Source organism: Actinia tenebrosa, unplaced genomic scaffold (assembly GCF_029948245.1).
Source record: "Actinia tenebrosa isolate PJP-AT-01 unplaced genomic scaffold, QUT_ActTen_1.0 PGA_scaffold0__85_contigs__length_37466705, whole genome shotgun sequence".
Lineage (NCBI taxonomy): Eukaryota > Metazoa > Cnidaria > Anthozoa > Actiniaria > Actiniidae > Actinia > Actinia tenebrosa.
In genome coordinates this window covers 31,571,772-31,587,892 of record NW_028292569.1, presented here as the reverse complement: position 1 = coordinate 31,587,892, position 16,121 = coordinate 31,571,772, and the positions used below count along the sequence as shown (strand labels likewise).

The 16,121-nt window shown below is 36.2% G+C and overlaps 1 protein-coding gene across 1 annotated transcript; it reads left to right on the top strand.

Annotated features, from left to right (window-relative positions):
- The first annotated feature begins 400 nt into the window (after positions 1 to 400).
- Positions 401 to 12,816, top strand: LOC116298414 (uncharacterized). Its single transcript, XM_089026225.1, has 7 exons — positions 401 to 544; positions 2,521 to 2,563; positions 3,346 to 3,637; positions 3,943 to 4,041; positions 4,658 to 4,774; positions 5,411 to 5,884; positions 11,307 to 12,816. Exons 2-7 carry the CDS (start codon positions 2,556 to 2,558, stop codon positions 12,291 to 12,293), a joined length of 1,977 nt encoding a protein of 658 aa, XP_088882351.1. The 5' UTR covers positions 401 to 544; positions 2,521 to 2,555; the 3' UTR covers positions 12,294 to 12,816.
- The last annotated feature ends 3,305 nt before the right edge of the window (positions 12,817 to 16,121 follow it).

Sequence of the window (16,121 nt, the reverse complement as noted above, 5' to 3'; positions counted from 1 at the left end):
CAACGGTTTTGACTTATAATTCGTTCTGAATAACAGAAACATACTATAAAAGTTTGTCAAAACTGCCTTAAAGTGTCAACAAGTAATAGTAAAGCAATATAGTAGTTCGTTCAGATAATTAATTTAGTCAGAATGGTCACAAGTAGGGTAGGGTCGGGATTAGAATGTTTTAGTATTAAAGCTATATCGGTAATAAGATTATTAGAGTAAAACAATGATAATTGGCTTTAATAAGGACTATTATTTAAACTTCATGCGTATTTAAGGGCTAAAAAAGGTTTAATTAAAAAGATAGTACTGAGTAAGTAGCATTCTAACGTCTCCTCCCCTCCCCCCTCAGTCCCCCCTCATCCCCCCCCCCCTTTATATAGGACCTCCCAATTCCTCTCCTACTCTTCATTCGCGTAGTAAATGCCAACATACCGCTTGATAAGTCGAGTGACCTTAACTATTCAACTAAGGTGTGCTGACAGACAAACACAGATAGTAAAACAATCTAAAACAAGTTGGCCCAAGTTCCTGTTCTAGGCTTTCATGCTCTGAGGTAGGTTACTGTTAGGAGACAGTCGAAGCGATTTGAATCATATCTTGGTATGTAAACAATATAAATCATTTAGGATAGTCATCAGCTCCTTTAATGTCTGAAGCGGATTAAAATCCGCACAGAAAAAAAAAATGAAAATAAGTATTTTGAATTGTTTTCAGTTTTTTTCTTTTCAGAAAAGTTTTGGATTATTTATATGTGGATTTTTGAAGCACTAAATATAGAAAACTCGTAAATATTCAGATAAAATCTAAACAAATATTTATTCCCAAGGTTAGATTTTGAACATTTTTCCGAGTCTAAAATGCATATCGATCGATCGAAGACAAATATTTTAGCTGTCTCATAAAGTCATTATCTTTATAAAGTCCTACTTGACTCGTCAATGAATTTGGACTCTTGAATGTCTTGAATTTGATATTTCTCATTGAGTGGTTTAAGTTCATTTTACAAGCAAATATGCAAGGCCATACGGATCGATTGCGCTCAGTTTTATTGTGAAATTATTTCGATCGAATCACGAACTTCCGTTAGAAAGAAAGGAATGATGGCGCCTGAAGGACACTAGAAGACGGCCAACAAACCTGTGACTAATTCTCAAGCCAACATCTAAGTTTATCGTTTGTGCAAGACATGAGACGTCTCACATTCTGGTAATGTTTTTAATGCGACTTTATATGATGATTCACAGTTTATTGAGCTATAACAAAAGGATTTTACTCAATGATTTATTAAATGCTAATTAGAAAACGGACATCACGGATAGACCTGTAGGCACGAATAGTCTAAATATCTCTGGCGGGAAAGGGATATGATGGCATCATGAATCAAGATAAATTGAAATGCTTCAATAAGTACAGATTTATTAATATATCTTTAATGTTTTTGCATGTCGATATGACTAGTATATATGCATAAATGTATACTACAACGTTGCTGTGTTGTGTTGTGGTCAAAAGTTCAACATTCTTCATTATTGATGGTCTGCAATCATTCCCAAGAAAAGAAAATAACAAAGACACGGCGAATAGTTTGTTAAATTCATTCAATATGGCTGGCGGCTGCGATTACCATCAATACTACACTAAACATTTCTTCGATTCAATCTGAGTCATGTTTTGATTTTCCAAACCAGTCATATGCGACGATGTAGTGGAGTTGAATGAATGAATGTACTTTACAACATATAACACACTTTCTCTTTCACTTTGTTCTATAGAATTAATATTAGTTATTCTCAGGGTATCAAGGTTTACGTTTACTTACGTTTCCTGATTATATTAGCCATATTAATTTTTTTTCTTGGAATTTTTTTTTTCTAAAAGAAAGGTGTCCCGTACCTTTTATTACATTTCGGGAGTACTTATATTAAAGGATCAATGTGGCCAGACGAGCCAGTTGTCAGAAAGTCTCTCTTTTTGGGTCAACACTAAAGTACACGGCTCGTCTAGTGGGGTCAAGTGTTCGCCAACTTCATTCCATCTTTTGACATACGACATACACGAGACTAATTCGACCAACATTCAGACTTAAGTAGGCCACGAGTTAATCATAAGTCAATAGTAAAAGAGATAACACTTAGAAACAAAACAGCGCTATCTCTCGAACACGTTACCACAAAAGTACGTTTAGTTTCTCGGGTACATCGTTGCACGATTTGGCGGGAAACGGTCACGTGATCACTGAGGCCAATCACAGCACTTGTTATTATTATAATAGTCCATGATAATATTCATTAGGATATTTTAGTCCAACTTTTAAGCGTTAATTCAAGTCAGTCTTCAAATTTACCAATGACTTAAGAAATAATACTCAAGAGAATAACACGAATAAAAATCCAAAGATCCTGTTATATCAAGAACATATTTCTAGCACATCTAGTATACATTCTCGTAATCAAAGCCTTCTCAGCTTGAAGCGTCTTTGGTACGAGAACGATCTAGTGTACATAATAATACTATATATTTTGTCAGCAGTGCACATAAGCAGTTGACCAAACAAGATTCCAACAATGTCTAAGTGAGTATCACACCAATACTCTTATGTTATAAAGCTGAATATTAAATTATCTATATTTATTAGAACGAAAAACATTATTCATCTTGGAATTGTAATAGATGATACTTGTTCATTTGTCTCACGATTGAGGGTCATTTGTAGAGGACCGAGACGTTTCGACTGCAAACTGATAGTCTTTATCAGGCGATGGTGTAGACTGAATGGTGGGTCTGTAATTACCCGTTGATCATCTGTATGTTGTGATTGGTTGGTCAGTTCGTGCTGTGATTGGATGTTTCGTTGTTGCGTCTTCACCCAGGGTGTTTTCTTATTGTCGATGCTTTATCGGATTTCCATACCACTGTCCGACAGTCTTACACCATCCAGTCTACACCATCACTCATCATGAAACTTCAGACAAATGAATGTAGTATCATATTTATAAATTAATAGTCCCCTTCACAGTTCCCTGCGCCATCTTGAAGGGTAGCCGTGTCTTTGCATCGAAGCGAGACGAACGGTGAGCTTGCAATGATAGAGACCTTTTTTTAACATCTTGAACAATTATTCACACGTCTCTATCATTGCAAGCTCACCGTTTGTCTCGCTTCGATGCAAAGACACGGCTACCCTTCAAGATGGCGCAGGGAACTGTGAAGGGGACTATTCTTTATGTAATCGTCATAATTTAAACTAGGGAGTTCTCACTTTCTTAATATTATTGTCTTATATGCACTGTAAGTATTTTAGCCTTTAAAAACTAGTTTCGTTGTTACTGAATTCTTTATGTTTTCTACACCTAGTAAAAACAGTTCCAACACTGCAGGATTGCTAACTAAAGGGGAGATCGAAGCTTGGTGCGTAGTGTACGGTGTCGAGGGCTTCTTAACGGTGTTTGGAAACTTAATTGCAATCCTAGTATTTTTGATCAATCCGTCTCTCCACAAACGAACGTACTACCTTCTAGTAAGCCTGGCCGTTGCGGACTTTCTAGTTGGTGCCTTGCCCGTACCCATGTTCATATACGCACTCGGTGCAAGTCATAATCTTTGGCCAAAAGATACTGACATCCAGGAAGCACAGACAATCGTTGAGGTATTTCAAATAATTAGTTTGTACGCTTTTGTCACAATGTTTTCTGATTGTGTATGATTGGGTTGAAACGGTTTTCACATATTTGAATAATTTTTTCATGTATAATGTTTTTTAACTATTTCATGATGATGATGATGATGATGATGATGATGATGATGATGATGATGGTGGTGGTGGTGGTGGTGGCGATAATCATGATAACCACTGATAATAACTGAAGAAGAAGAAGATGATGATGATAATGGCGATGGCGATGATTTGATGATGATGATGATAATAATAATAATAATTATTATTATTATTAGATATGTGTGTCGTATGCTTCAATCTACTCACTCACAGCTATTGCTATTGAGAGGATGCTGGCTGTTGCCTTTCCATGGAAACATTCGATGGAAAATAAGGCAAGTACGATAGCAAAATGTAGTCGATAATAAAATGTTCAATTTCAACGTCAGAATCACGTGCTACTCGATTGTGTATGGTTCTTTTCTTTTCGCATTTTAACTAAACCCCGAGAAGATGTTTGGTATAGATGTAATTGTTTGAAATGGGAAAACATAAAATACACACAAAGTAAAAGGATCCATAAAAGAAATAATACTCAAGGGAATGACATGTGGTCTGAAATAAAAAACATATTACCCCCAATGTAGAAGGATCTATAAAAGAAATAATACTCAAGGGAATGACACGTGGTCTGAAATGGGAAAGCATTACGCCCAAAGTAAAAAGTTCTAGAAAAGATATAATACTCAAGAGAATGACATGTGGTCTGAAATGAAAAACATATTACGCCCAAAGTAGAAGGGTCTATAAAAGAAATAATACTCAAGGGAATGACACGTGGTCTGAAATGGGAAAACATTACACACAAAGTAAAAAGTTCTAGAAAAGAAATAATACTTGAGGGAATAAGAGGCTGTTAATTAAGCTAATCTGAAAAACAAGAAATAATACTTACGTACTCACGATAGAGTTGATTGTTCAGTCTAACATGATTCCTTGCTTCGACTTCAGTCTTCGTACATCGCAGCCATCATCATCACGTGGCTGTTTTCCATCTTTACGGCATCTTTCGTAATCTTTTACAGAGTGAATGCTCAAGTCCAAACAGGTTTCTTCGTGACCATAATGGTAAGATCCATGTTGTTTTGATCTGTTTTTAACTAATTAAACAGCAGCTTATTTTGAATTTCGAATTCGATTAGTTGATGGAGCCGGTCAGGGGGGCGATTTGCGTTCGGTTTTGCTTCGGAAAATTACGTCAATTGATTGACAGCAGAGAAAATCCAATTGAACAACAAGTCGTTGAAATGATGATGCGGAAGAGGGTTACTATAGTTGGGTCTGATTTGGTGTACTATCATATAACAAGTGAATAAGAAGGAACTCAACTTAAACACCGCGTAATAAAGTTAATAGAGACCTTTAGATCCGACCACGAGAACGAGAACGAGTACGAGTGTTTAACTTTTAAAGAGAGGCACTATCTTTTCGTAGTCGTGATCGTGTGCGTAGATTGAAACTTTAGATTGTAAAAAATCGGAAATCGACTACGATTCAGTGTTAACCACGAGCACAGGGCCAATTTTAAAACTCGTACTCGTACTCGATCTCGTACTCGTCGTCGTATCTAAAGGTCGCTAATAACTGCACTAGGGGCGGAAGTTATTCCTTTGTCGGACTAAAAGAGGAAATGTCTAAGTTTGCACAATGAATGTTACTGTAGAATCGCAGTAAAATCAGTAATTGTTTCTTGTTTTTTCCTAGGTATTGTTAGGTCTTTGTCTTATGATCACGTTAGTGTGTTATATAGTAATCAGCGTTAAACTCCTTCGGCACAAAGAAGAGTTGTCATCATTGCCGAATAGAGAACACCGCGAGACTCAACTGGCCATCACTCTTCTGCTCGTCAGTATTGTCTTCCTCATCACTTGGCTACCATTCAAAGTCATCAACTACATTTATCATTTCGATCCAGACCATGCAAGGACATTGTCTTACCATTACATCCTTGCCACCAAGTTTCTTCACTACTTTAACTCGCTTGTCAATCCATTCATCTATGCTTTCCGTATTCCTGACTTCCAAAGGGGCTTGAAGAATCTCTTCTGCTGCTCAGGAGCCGGTGAGCCTGATCCGAATAAGGACGCGAACGGGGCATGGCATGTGAAGGGAGTCTACGGACAGGAGACCGCTGACAACGAGCATTCCATGACAACGGTATCGCGGGCTCCAAACTACTAAAAGAAGAAAAAAGGCTATTTTAGACATGCATCTCAAGATAAACAAATTAGACACAGCGCAAAACAAAGTAAAAAAAAGAAAAGTGCTAAAACACGGCTTCTTCCATTGCCAGCAACACTAATACTTCAATATTAACGGCTCAGTAATAATACTCAACTGATTAAACTTAATATTTTAAATAATTTTCTAATATTTTGAAAGACATTTCTATATCATGAAGCCATTATCTTCATTATTAACGCATAAGGCACAATTAATGATAGATATTTCATATTATATTATTATTCTATAATAATTGCTTCGCCTGGTGCTTCATGTCAGGCAAATATTAGTTACTATTGTTGCAAAGAACGACTTTTATAACAGACATGAAGTACGTATTTACCCCCGCAATAGTTACCAGTATCTCTCGGTTTGCACCGTTATGTAGTGTTTAAAAAACAAGTAGGAGTGTTTTATCAGGTATAAAAGCACGAGGCGCAGCCGAGTGCTTTCACACCTGATAAAACACGATCTACGAGTTTTTTGAACTGCTTAAAACACTCATGAACAATTTATAAGATTTTGGTTCAACTGGAGCCACCATACACGTCACGAACATGGATTTTTATACTTCAATACAAATTTGCCGTCATGGGCATGCGCAACCAGATTCAATAGAAGCTCCCACACGTTGGATATTGCGTGCCAAGGCAAAGACAGGCACGTTAGTCAAAGATTATTAGGGTTGACTATGACCTTGATGAAGCTCTATGTCTTCATCTAAACTTGGATGCATACTTCATCCCTGATGAAGTCATCCTCATAGTATTCGAGTGGTCTTTATATAAAGATCACATGTGTCTTTATATAAAATCACTTGTATACTAATGAAGAGGACTTTATCGGGTATAAAGGTTCATGCACGTGACGTGTATGGTGGCTCCAATTGGACCATAAGCTTATGAATGATTAATGAGTGTTTTAACATTATATACAGTTTATAACTTTATCATGTTATCATTGTTTATAGTGCTTAGAACAGACCTGAATAAGCGCTTTACAAATGATTATTATATATTATTATTGCGTCTACGAATTTGCAGTCCATCGTTTTCCACTCAAACGAAAACTGCTGTATTCTAAGTACTGGTAGTAGAATGATGCCATGCACTATGTACGGTTTTGATACGTGTGATAAGTGTAAATAAGCAATATAACACGCAGCAGCATACAATTATTGAATATATTCCAAATGTCTTCATAAACTAGAAGGGAGAGAAGCCGATCCCGTCATATCTTCTTTTTAAACATATTTTCTTTTGAAATGCAACAAAAAATCAAACAACAAAAACTTTTTAAAATCCAATATGGCGGCTATGACGTCACATGCACTCTAGCCAATAAGGACAGCGTGATTGTTCGGTATCGTGTCCGAGGATACTGATTGGATAAGCAATGAACTGCACATAACATCTCATTTAATATCTTCATTTATACGATATATATGTAAAATAATACAACGTTATGTGAAATAAAAATGTTTTCTGGTATACGTTTTGGCTTCAGTTCATCAAAACTACATTTATTCTTGGTTTCAATTTAATAAATTTTGAATCATAATTAAAATACCAAAAAACGCAGACGTGTGTACATCTTCAGTGCAAGACGTGCTATCAATCGTTCTATTAATATCTTTTTGTCACTCGCACTTTTATGTTTAGGTTGCGACCTCGCGTACGAAAAAGTGTGACTGTGAAAACATGCGCTGGTAGGGGAGTTCGTTTCTCTTTTAACTGTTTCACGTACTAAGTCTCTTTTCAAAGAGCTTTTCAACTTTTCCTAATGGTACTTGTTCGCTGTCGGTCTCGTGCCAGTATATAGCTTTAGATGGAGTTTACCACCCATTTTGGGCTGTTTTCCCAAACAACCCGACTCAGCTAGGGAACAGCGAGTAATTATACTGGGAAAGACGACAAGCCTTTGATACAGCATAATGCAGATACTATCTTAGCAAACAGGAAATGTTATACTGGCCTTGTTTACATAGCCAAACGACGGCTATCTGGAAACAATTCGCTGTACAAAAGTGATTTTGTTTTCCAAAAATAGTTTTACCACGAGTAAGAGAAAGTCGTTGGACATCTCAAAAGCGCGAATCATTTCCTTATAGCGAAACCGGAAAAATTCTGTTTGGTTGAAAAATTCTACTTTAATCATCAGTACATTGCGCGCCAGTCCTATGGCCATAGAGTTATTAACCAATCAAAACGCCCGTTATACTTTAGCTATGATATAATAAATGCTAATTTTTGACAGACAGACAGACAGACACATACAACTTTAGTCCATAGTAGACAGAAATTTATTCAAAATGACAAAAAACTTTGTACAGAGCAGACAACCGACGAACGCAATGCAAGACAAACTAGAATGATAATAACAAATGCGTTTTATCCCATTGGAATACACTTTTTTTTCCAAAAGTTTAACAAAACTATGATAAAAAAGCTGTCGAACACAAACACCTTTCTCACCATAATTGAGCAACCCTAATCACCTTTCGCAACGAGTGGGAAAATCAATTTTCTTACACGTACCAAATCAACATTTAATAAAGTGTAATGATAAATAATGGCCTACTCTTATATCATGTGAGGACTTCAAATTTCCGCTTCGTACATTGTGTTTAATTTCAACTTGCCGACAGTCTCCATAGAAAATTTTGTTTCTAAATTTAGCTCTATAACTCAATATAACAAAAATTGAAATAGTTATTCTCCAATTTTTAAAGCCTGGATCTATCGAGCTTTTCCCAGTAAATAAATAACCTCACCAAGCTTTCGCGAATTTAAACGCCTTTATTTTGAAAGTGCTTTGTAACGTTAATAATAATATTACAATATTGGCAGATAAAAGTGAAGTATATTTGAATTGGTACGAAGTATCATGAAATTAAATTCTAGCAAATATCTATAATTTATGAGGGAGCTAAAGTGATCGAAATAAAGCTCGCGTGCCATGGATAACAGCGGGTGATGGTTTCCACCTGTCATCCCGTTATCACGTAGGCAGTGATGGGTTTTTCTTCTTGTACGTGCTGCGTGCATCCGTTTTTCATTTACTTCTACTAACACTGGAAGTTCAAAGTCCTTAGCTTTGAAGCACTTGTCTGGTGGAAGCGGGACAAGGACAGGTAAATAGTAAAGCTGCTCAAAATTGTAAATGAGGTATACGGATAGGTTACTGGAGACCTAAGGTAAGGGATCCTGCTTCGGAAGAGCAACATTTAAATTGCGTAATGATACAATTGTATAAAATAATTTTATTATAAAACGACATCGAATTGTTTGCATCTTCTTGGTTCGATCTGTGAGCTAGTCATGCCCTGACTTAGATCAGCCCAGAGGTTGTTCCAGGGTTCGATCTGTGAGTTAGCCGTGCCCTGACTTAGATCAGCCCGGAGGTTGTTCCAAGGTTCGATCTGTGAGTTAGCCATGCCCTGACTTAGATCAGTCAAAGGTTGTTTCAGGGTTCAATCTGTTAATTATCTGTGCCCTGACTTAGATCAGCCAAAAGGTTGTTTCGGGATTTGATCTGTGAGTTAGCCATGCCCTGACTTAGATCAGTCAAAGGTTGTTTCAGGGTTCAATCTGTTAATTATCTGTGCCCTGACTTAGATCAGCCCAGAGGTTGTTTCGGGGTTTGATCTGTGAGTTAGCCCTGCTTTGAATTGAAAACTTAGGACTTCATTTACTTTGCTAGGCAAGAATTTCAGCTACAACTTTACCGTAGCCGCATTACAGACTATTGTGTAAGCTCGCACGATTTCTGATAAAGTACTTTGCAAGATTGGTGTACAATTTGCTTCGCTTAGTAAACTCCTTAGAACTTCAATAATAATGTGAAACAAAAATGATGAAAAATGAGAACTTGCGAAATACAAATTTTAAAAAATAGTCTTAATTTTTTCAGTTCAAATCTCTAAACAAATTACAGCAAGACAATAAGTCAGGGAAAAAATATTCAATTGCGAAAATAACTTAACACCTAAAAATCCTCCATATTGCCGATAGAAGTTAAAGGATTTACAGCAGAAAATAAAACATGACAAAAATAAGACTTTTATCTAGATTGTTTGTTGCGCAAAAATGATTTTCCGTGTCTTTGATGATTGCAGAGATTAGAATTGGTAAAATGACAGCTGCTGTTAAGGTTTTGATCTTAATGTATGATAGAGACAATATCATCGTCCTCTCTGTTCAGTCCGTACATGGACATTTTATCATGCGTTGAATAAACTACGTATTAGAAATAGGATATGAGAGTTGCTAATTATCTTAATCTTCTACCTGTGAATATCTTATTAACAATATTGTCGTAATAATTATGGAAGGAATTTCCTAAGTATAAATATTTAAAATGCAAAATCTACCCCCCTTAAAAAGTGCAGTTTAAAACAAATTAACATCAGAAATGAAAAGCACACATCGATATTTTTAAAAAGGCAAAGTGTTAGCTCGTACAGTTGACTATAGGAGAAATGGCATTAGATATAGATATATATGAGAAAATGTGTTAAATGACAACCTCAAGGTTTAGAATAGGATTAGGATAATTTCGCTGGTATTCAATAAAAAAAATGCGAGACATGGGAGTGAAAGAATGTGATTAAAGGGGAAATCTAGGGGTTATGTAAAAAGATCCAATGGAATAACACGAGGGAGTGTTAGAAATATACACTGATAGTGTTCAATTCTGCGTGGTATTCAATTTTCCATTCAGTAATTAAAGATTTTCAAATGGAGAGGGAAAAAGCCGAAAAGAAAGAAAAGAAAGAAAAATCCATCATCGTAGAATAAAGTATAGGTAATGAGTGTACTGATGAAAGTCTTTGTTGAAGGACCAACCAAAACGTCTCTACAAAAAAAAAAAAGATTATCATTTTTTAGATCCAAAGACATATCAGTTAAAGTATATTATGAAACCTAACTGCAATTTCGTTTCAAATATTTAATCAAATCGTGTTCAATCAATCAACTGTGGCCAAAAGGTGGATGTTGAATCAAAGATGCATTTTCTGATTGGTTTAGATGGAACACTTATAAGAAACAAGCATCGATCGATATCCTGACTGCCTGCCGCTCACGCTTATAGACACTGAACCCGCCGCTCGGCATTAATTTAAAAATTTTTGAATTATACGAACTTGAAGCGATTGGTAAACACAGTTATACACGAGAACGATATGACCCGTTAATATTATACAATCAATGCAAGAAGTATTTACTTTTCAATTAACGGTTGTGTCATTTTTCCACAGGGATTTCCCATAATAGCAAGTTATACGTCTTGTTTCCCCGCCCACAGCGGATGTCATTGGACAAGTGAAGATTGCAAGTTGAAGCGATCAAAAAAGTGAAGCAGATTCTTTTGAATTTCGGCGCCATTGTTTGTTTTGCTGTCATTGACAACAGAAACTAGTTCATTCACCGTTACCAGAGAGTTTCAAGCATTTATCTTCCTGATTACTAGGACATTCTGTAAAGACTTCACGGCGTATAAAATGATTTTCTGGAAAATAGCCTTCACAATAGAAGCCCTGGTTATCATCACAGGCAACCTTATCGTTATTCTTTCATCGATTTTTAACAGAATTTTACGAAAAAGACGATACCTTTTCCTACTAAACCTCTCATTGGCTGATCTCATGGTTGGAATAGTAACCATACCATTATACCTTTATATCCTCCATACGGGATATCACGGATCTGTCAAGAAGGCTTTCGTATTTTGTGACGTCTTCTTGGGGGTGGAGTCTTTGTTAGGATTGTTGGCGTTGTCATGGGAACGCCTTTACGCCATCTGCTGTCCGATAAAGCATCGTACAGTCAAAAAACAAAACCTGTTAGTCCTGATTGCTGTCACGTGGACGATAGCAACAATCACCGGCGTTGTCTCCGTCACAGGACAAGATGATCAATATGTTTTCTTTTACTTCGTGCTACCTTTACTGACTCTAATTCTCATACTAATTTGCATAAGTTACGTCATCATCTGGCTTAAAGTCCATGCTTCGAATCCAGTTGGAGAGGGAGTGCAGTGTAGTCGCACTAGACACGACAGGAAGCTCGCTATGACTCTGTTTATTGTGACTGTTCTCTCGCTGCTTGCATGGCTACCATTAGAAATACTCAATATTCTAATACCTCTGTGTAGTTCCTGTAAGAAACGTTTGAACCATATGTTCTACCTTGCGAAGTTTCTTCAGTTTGGTAACTCTCTCATTAATCCAATGATCTACGCGCTCAGGATGTCTGAGTTTAGAAGTGCGTTACGAAAACTGGTCCGCACTCGTAGCATGAGTAGAAGGACATCTAGTAAGACATTAAGCAAAAAGAAAAGTGTTCTGGTCACCCTGTTGTGAACACCTTTACTCTGGTAGCATGAGTAGAAAAACATCTAGTAAGACATTAGGCAAAAAGAAAAGTGTTCTGGTCACCCTGAGCACCTTTGTTCTCATAGTTTGAGGAAAAGGACATGGGAGAGCTACGTAGCAAGCAGTTGTTGTTATGTATTCAATAAATCACAGCTAATACAATAGATTTTCTGCTCCGACTCCGACTCCGACTCCGACTCCGACTCCGACTCCGATTCTGATGCAAGTGAAAACCATACCTTAGACTTCCCAAGACAGTAATTGCAAATTACTTTTTAAAAAACTACTGATAAATACGCATGTACTACAGAGATGAATAATAATGGAGTGTCCGTACTGAAACAAAAATGTATTATCCGAACCGGAGCTTAAAAAAGAAATACTTATTCTAACATTTAAATTTTTAAAGAAAATTATAATAACGGATTATGGCAAATTATTATCAGTGACTATGAGTTGTATATGAATAGGTTACAGGATCTCAAGTGTTATTATAAAGAAAGGTGATTAATCTGTCGCTATCTATTTCAGTGTAAATTACTTTTTTGCTCAGTCAAGCTGTCTTGAAGGAGCATCACAGACACATCAGACATCAGATCGGCGGGAAGTACATATAATAAAGGATAATCATAATGGGCTAATAGAGAGAAATAGCTTGCTCAAATTAAACCTTACTATCTAATTTTAAAACAAATTATCTGAAGTCGTTCAACAAGGAAAAACCATGTGGTATTTATGGTTCTTTGTTCTGGAAGCAGTTGTAATAGTGTTGTTTACAAGTCTATTAAAATCCTACAATATGGCATGCCTCTCTAATCTCGTACCCAGGCCTGCGGCAAATAACGAGGGCTATGGCATAATCAATTTTTTGACGCATGCGCAGTTTTCCGGAAGTGAAACAATCAATGAAAATCATGCTTTCAAACCGAGTTGTGTGTTTACTTTCGATCAAAATAAGAATTAGAAATCGGGAACATATTATTTTGTTTTTGGCTAGTCTTTTAACGTATGCGCTCTTATACTGGATTTCCAAGAAATCCTGGTCTCAAAAAATGGATTATGCTAGAGCCCTTGTTCTTCGCCCCAGACGAGAAGAAACGCAGGCTCTGGGTACGAGATTGCATGCCTCCATCGTCAATCCTATCATCAACGCACTGCGCATGCCTCATTTCAAGAGAGCAGTTTTCAATGCAGTATCGATGAAATTAGTGTACATTTTTTTTTTTTTTTGTTTGTACTCGTTTAAAAAAATGTGTCGTTTTTTAAACCTTTCGACTTATATTTGTAAAACAATGTATAATTTAGGTTTCCTGATAAAAATAACATTATAAGCTTGTTTACTGGTGACGTTATGAATTTCTTTCGTAGAAAGCTGGTTTTCCCCTTTTTTTTTCTTCAAAAAGCTGTTGATACACTCGTGTTTCAAGAATCGTGAAAACGACTTCGGAACACCATTTTTTCTTTCTAGATTTGAAATCAGCTTTAAATTTTGGTTTGAGAAATTGTGATTCTAGAGCTTTAACTTTTTCATGGACTTTTTTTTAATAGTAGGCAGCGATCTTAACACATGCTATACATAATACGTCTATTAGACAGACACCTTCACTAGGGCTAAGTTTAGTTAGGAAGCGAAATGAAGTTGCGTGTCAAAAGGATAACGAAAATGGATTATTTTCTGGGATGAATTATGCGTCAACTAGGCAATTGCAATACCACATGCTGCTAAAGCAATTTTCATACAGACTGCACTTCATTTGGAAAATGAGTCGATGTAAGTTTGATTTTTAGGAAAATTTCGAGACTTGATATGTTCTCATTTGAGTGACTCTTTAATTTTCGACTTCTACAAAGAAATTTTAAAAAATGGCCGTATCCCCGCTTATTTACCTAAGTAATGAATTCACTTGATCTCAGAATTAACGAACAATAACGAAAGCGTGAAAACATGATTTGTCATAAATAATATCCCAGAACACGGAGAATCATCCCAGAGAGAGAAAAATCTGAATCAAAATGGCGGACTTCGCCAAGTTAAGGCAGTAGTGTGGTTGAATAAGTAAGAGAAAAAAAGAACAAAGAAGTATCATAGCAATAAATGACGAAAAAAGGAAAATATTACTTTTACTATTCAAAAATACTGAGTCATTTTTTCCTACCACAGTTCAATTAAGAAAATTGTAGCTTTTTCGCTTCACAACCTTAGCTTCCGCGGGACGCCATGTTGTCTCTTCAATTTTGTTTGCGCATGAGAACGCTTTAAAGCCCGCTTAAATTTTGAGGCACGCGTACCATAAAAATGTGTTGACACGACAGGAATTAGGAGTGCCGTGCCTAAGATAAACGGGCCGCGTACCTAAATGTATAAGGAGTTTCGTACCCAAAATGAATGTCGAGTAAGTATATGGGCCTATAATTGCCAAACTTTGCTAAAGTGGAAGTAATACATTTTTTTTAAATCCTTAATTCAAATCTATACTGATTATACTGAATCAATTATTCTCCTCAGACGAAGTGAATGATCGTTAAATATACAGGTGCTTTTATGTTCGTTTAATCGTGCGAAAGGACACCTAAACCTTCTATAATCATCTCGTAAGCCATAAGATAAAAAATACTTAAAACCACACTCTTCTCTATTTGCAATGTATTTCTTAACGAACTACTGCTATACTTCGTTATTTCATGATTTTTCGCGAATACTTTGACCAGTGTCATGAAAACTGAGCATAAAATTCATGTTTCATAACAGTCGACAGTTGTGTGAAGTCAACGCCAGCTATTTTCTTCTACGAGCAACGTTTACGAGCCGGAGTCTAAATTTTAAAAGCGTTAGATTCGTTTAGTTCTATTCTTCTCAAATCGCAAGTTGATTCGAATTGAAATTCTAGCAAGAACCAATGAAAAATTGAAATACTACATCAGTGGAGAGAAAGGTAAGTGAAAAAAACTAGCTTGTTTCTGAAATTTATACCTCATAAGATATTGACCGAGTTTTTTGCACTGCGTTATGGCTCAATCGCGTACCGCACGAACCAAGATTATAAAAGAGTTGGAAAAACGAGATTCTGTAACATATACGGTATAGTCCGAAATTAATAAGATAGTCATTATGATGGCAAGGCATTAAGAGAAAAAAGAGGCGGGGTAATTTAGAAAAGAATTATTCTTATGCTCTCAGGAATATTGGAATATGAAATAACCAAGTGTCATAAAGTAAATATACATCTTAGATAATATAAAATATTTATGATAAAGATGCTTTATGCTCACATGAACAATAGAAATATGAAAGTAACAGCGTCATAAAATATTTCAAACAAATAAACCAGCTTTTTCCGAGCTCCGCTTACTAATAAAGCACGCAGGAAGTGGCGTAAGCACGAAAGAAGTGTAATGAGGAGAACGAGCCGTAGGCGAGTGCTGACGGCACTTCCTGCGTGCTTTATTACAGAACGGAGCACAAAAAAAGCTGTTTTATTCGTTTTATAGTTACATAGTTATTAATTTTATTTCGATATTAAAATTTATTTAAGCAAAAAGAAAGAAGCCAGTTGCGGGATCTAGCAGAAACCTCGCGCGTGCAAATGACGTCAGCACTGTGCTTCGTTCACTAATAAAGCACAGTTTTCGATCAATCAGCGCGTACTATCCTAACTATATAATAAACATATATAGATGAATATGACTATCCATCCATCCATCCATCGTATCAATCCATATATATTGCAATATGCATAAACTTTGACCCTTTTTATATAACTAGAGAATCTTCGTTTTAATCTAATCAATATATAAATACGAGGGAATGATTTCTAG